The sequence below is a fragment of the Falco rusticolus genome, chromosome 6 (genome assembly GCF_015220075.1).
Source record: "Falco rusticolus isolate bFalRus1 chromosome 6, bFalRus1.pri, whole genome shotgun sequence".
NCBI classification, from domain to species: domain Eukaryota; kingdom Metazoa; phylum Chordata; class Aves; order Falconiformes; family Falconidae; genus Falco; species Falco rusticolus.
Window position 1 is genome coordinate 39,630,647 of NC_051192.1, and position 4,145 is coordinate 39,634,791.

Consider the following 4,145-nt stretch of genomic DNA (forward strand, 5'->3'; position numbering starts at 1 on the left):
AGCAAGCTGTTGACTACCTGGTAATAATGGGCATTTTTCTCCCCAATATTTAAAGCAGACCTGTATGAATTTGTCTCGGTGGCTTTAGTTGGTGGCAATTTCTGGGAGAGAGGGGTCAGACATGTCCCACGGTGGAATATTTTAAGGCTATATGCCCCTTCTCCCAAGTCACTGGATATAAACCACAATCGGTTCTGGTGTGATGAAAGATCTGGGCTGATGCAGCAGTCTCCTGTGTTAACCCTGCGAGGCGAGAGGGACAGAGAGACCCACCACCCTCCCTTCCCAAGTTATAAATACTTGGGTGTTAAGCGCTTGGCCATCTTACATAGCTCTTCCAGGTGAGATAATAAACATACAAAAGAACAAAGTCTACTATATAAATGAAAGCAGATTTATAAAATTACAAGTTTAATAGATAAATATAATAAATACTTTATGCATCATAACTCTGGACAACTACATTTAAAGCAAGTATGTTGGCAAGTCACAAAAAAGTTGCGCCTTGGCAACTTTATTTTTCATAAAACCACACTGACAGGCATATTACAATGTTACGTATGAGGCTTTATGCTGTAAGTATGTTCAAATCCCGCTCACCTACCAAGTTCACCATGACATATATATGGGCGTAGTGTACTTTCTATTTTGGAATGTCTTTTTGCACACCAACACGGTTGTACAGATAAGATGTTCTACTTACCAGGGGCAGTGGGGAAGAGTTTTGAAGAAAAATACTGGTAAATGACTTCTAGAAAAACTAAAGCATTTCTTAACTTTTTATTGACATTGGCAAATTAAAATAGAATAAATTAACAATATTTTCTCAAAAAAATGTTTTGTACAAAAATACTGTCAAAATTTCCTGAAAAGCTTTCAACACAGTAGTATCTTTTCATGTACTGAATAAACTATATTAGCACAGTGTCAAAACGCTGAAGACAGAAACAAAATTAAAAAAAAAAAAAACAAATAAAAACCTGTGAAATGTTTGCCACTAGTCAACATTCCATCCACACCATATTATTGTCTGTACATATGGGGGAGGGGGAATGGGTAGCAGACTTTTTTTAAGTAACAGTATTACTTTTCCTGATCTGGAAAGGTTTGGCCCACATCTGTTAAGCTTCCAGTTTAGCATATTGGAAAAAAAAAAAAATCATTAGTCTGCACTGCAATGCATAGTTAAAAATTAAGCAAGATGGCAGCTTTTGTGCAGTAGTATCTGCCCTTCAAAGTTCATGCAACCAACTAATGCAAATTTTTTTCCCTCTTCACTCAGAATTTGAATGCAGTTCCAAGTCATTGGAAATCATCGTTTACAGAATCCACAAGATCAAGCAGTTTGCCAAGATTAATATCTAAATTCAGCACTGTGGGAATTATGGGCACGTTACTGCGAGGAAATTAAACGAGCGAGGAGGGGAGGGGGGCGACCAAAGTAAAAAGGCAGAGTTCGCTAGAAATTATTACTATGGGAGGGGACGTGAATGTCAAAGCTACAAAAAAAGTGGCAGCGATTTAAGAAAGAAAAAAAAAAAAAGAATTTATACAAGCGCATAGTTGACTCTGCTTTCCAGATTCTCACCTTTTCAAGCCCTGAAAAGTGAGACACCGTGTCTAGGGGAATGTTTTCATTCGCACCGATAGAAAGTCCTTTGTTTGTTTTAAATGAATCAGCAGCTCACCCTGCTGGGCTGCTGTTTGCAAACGAAGTCTGTCATGAAGTCAAACTCGTTCTGTCCCAACCACAGCTCGGGAAGCTCCTTGATGCGATCCAGCCCCATTTCGATGACTAAGGACATGAGGACCTCCTCGTCGATGAAGTCAGTGTCTATGACATTGGGCGGCAGCATTGCCGCGGGGACGTGGGGGACGGCGGGCGGCAAGCCGCTGCCGCCGCTGCCGCTGTGCTTGGGGTTGCAGTCCCTGAAATGCTGCTGGCTGCTGCCGTTCAGCTGGTGGCTGCCGGGGTGCAAGTCCGGCATGTAGTGGCTGTGGGGGTAGGGGTGGTGGCTGAAGTACTGGTTGTTCAGCTTCTGGAGCTGCATGCTGGCGCTCAGCTGCCCTCCCGGGCTGGCGACGGGGGGGGGCATGAACTGGGAGCCGCTGAAGCGGGCGGGGGGCGGCATGCTGCCGGCCGGGTGCCCTCCGCTCACGCTCCCCGGCCCCATGGCGTGCCTCACCCCGCTGCTCGCGTTCATATTCCCAGCTCCGTAATGTATATGGTCGCCCATCAGGGCGCTGAAGGCGTGCTGCTGCGGCGGCTGCTGCTGCTGGTGGTGGTGATGGGGAGTGGGAAACTGCCCCATGCCCATCCGATGTGCAGGGTGGTGGTGAAGCCCGCCGGATCCGTCGGGGAATCGTCCGTGGTTCATGGCCATCATGTGGTCTGCCATTGCCCACCTGGAAAGTTAGCGTGTGAATACATTAAGGAAAAAAAAAATACACCCTCGGACATCTAGCCGCCCTCTCCCGGCCCGGCTGCATCTGCCCGGCCCTGGGAGAAATTGCTTCGCTGGTCTCGCCGTCCTCCTTCTCGGGAGCAGGGAGAAGGAAAAAAAAAAAAAAAAAAAAAAAAAAATCTCCTACCGCGGCTCCAACGTGGAGTACAAAGGGGAAAATAAATGGGGCGCCTGCGGTACGAAAATCCCGGTCCCCTCCGCTACTCCGGCGAGCAGCACGCCTTCCCGCTCCAACTCGTGCATACCCACCGGCGGGAAGTGTTGCATACGGCAACGGCCGCCTCCGCCCCGCACGCTCCGAAGGCGCCCGAGCCCCCCGGCTCCGCCAGGGAAGGCAGCGGGTTTCCACGGCGCTCCCGCTAACTTGCGGGGAACAAGCAAAGAACTGGCAAGTCCCACCTAGCCGCTGACAGCAACTTTTGGAATCGAGTCCTAATTATGTCGGTAAAAACGCAGTAATGCCCAGAGAAGGAGGTAAAGCCAGGCAGCTGAGAAAGACCTTTCCTCGCGTGTTTAAACAGTCACATTTTTCCTGTTGCACACAAAAGGGACACCCGGCACCAGCAACGAGAACCGCCCCACTCACCTCCCGGCTTCTTTCTTCTTTTGCTTCAAAGGCGGTGGTGAAATCAAGTCAGCAAAAGTCACCCAGCATAGAGAGGGCTTCCCCGGCTCTCTCGGCGCTTACGTGACGGCGCTGTGGTGGCTGCCGCAGCCCCGGAGCCGGTCCTCACTCCTCGGCGCGGCTCATCGGCACTTGCCAACAATGAGCTGTGTTTCTTACACGGCTTTGGCCACGGCTAATATAGGATTTCAGAAGGGAGGAGCAAAACCCTTACAGGCAACCAGAACTAAAACCTGGAGCACGCGGGGGGGGGGAGGGGGGGAAGGAGGGAAAAAAAAAAAAAAAAAAAAAAAACCCGACACCCAGCGCGCGCGCACAGGGACGCGCGCGGACGGGCACGGGGCACAGGCGCAGCGCGGCCCGCGGGAAGGGGCCGGGCGGCGGGGGCGCCCTGCCGGGGCCGCACGTGCGTCCGCGGGTGGACCGGAACAAAGCGGGGCGGCGCGGCGGGGAGCAGCGCCCCGCGCCCCCCGGTCGGCTCCGCGTGCGGGCGTCGCCGGGCTCCCTCGCGCCCCGCCCGCGCGTGTCGCCGCTACGCAGCGGCCGCGGACACGCGTGGGGCCGGGCGCTCCGGGGGCGCTGCCCGGGCAGGGCGAGGGCCGCCCCTCCGGCGCCGCAGGTGCCCGGCCCCGCCGGCTTCGAGGCCACCGGCCCCGCGTGGGCGCCCCCCGGGGCCGGCCCCTCTCCTGCGGGCTAGATCCGACATCCACCTTTTCCCACAGAGGCGGGCGCCGCGTGCCGGAGATGGGGCGGTGGGGGGTGCCGCGCACTCTTCCCCTCCCCCCCCCCCCCCCCTCATGTTTGCCCCACAGCCACCCGGGGTGTGCAGGGCGAGCGCCCACCCACTCCTGCCCTTGGCCGCTTTGGTGGGGTTTATTGGCATTATTTACGATTGTTTTTCTTGGAATGGCAAAGAAAAACAGAGCACGCGGAGCGCGGGTGGCTACATGCTTTGCAAAGACATGGCCCTGGCGCTCCACGGCGTCCGTGCAGGGCAGCACCCTGCCTCGGAGCACCACTCCGGCAGCGCCAGGCGTGTGCAGCCCCCCACCCCC

The 4,145-nt window shown here is 53.8% G+C and overlaps 1 protein-coding gene across 1 annotated transcript; it reads right to left on the reverse strand.

The window, feature by feature from the left end:
• Window positions 1–389: 389 nt before the first annotated feature.
• Window positions 390–3,307, reverse strand: CITED2 (Cbp/p300 interacting transactivator with Glu/Asp rich carboxy-terminal domain 2). Its single transcript, XM_037392869.1, has 2 exons — window positions 3,052–3,307; window positions 390–2,406 (listed from the first exon to the last, which is right to left on the reverse strand). Exon 2 carries the CDS (start codon window positions 2,397–2,399, stop codon window positions 1,677–1,679), a length of 723 nt encoding a protein of 240 aa, XP_037248766.1. The 5' UTR covers window positions 2,400–2,406; window positions 3,052–3,307; the 3' UTR covers window positions 390–1,676.
• Window positions 3,308–4,145: the final 838 nt, after the last annotated feature.

Coding starts and splice junctions, on each gene's coding strand:
- CITED2 (XM_037392869.1), bottom strand. CDS start 2,399: ATGGCAGACCACATGATGGCCATGAACCACGGACGATTCCCCGACGGA.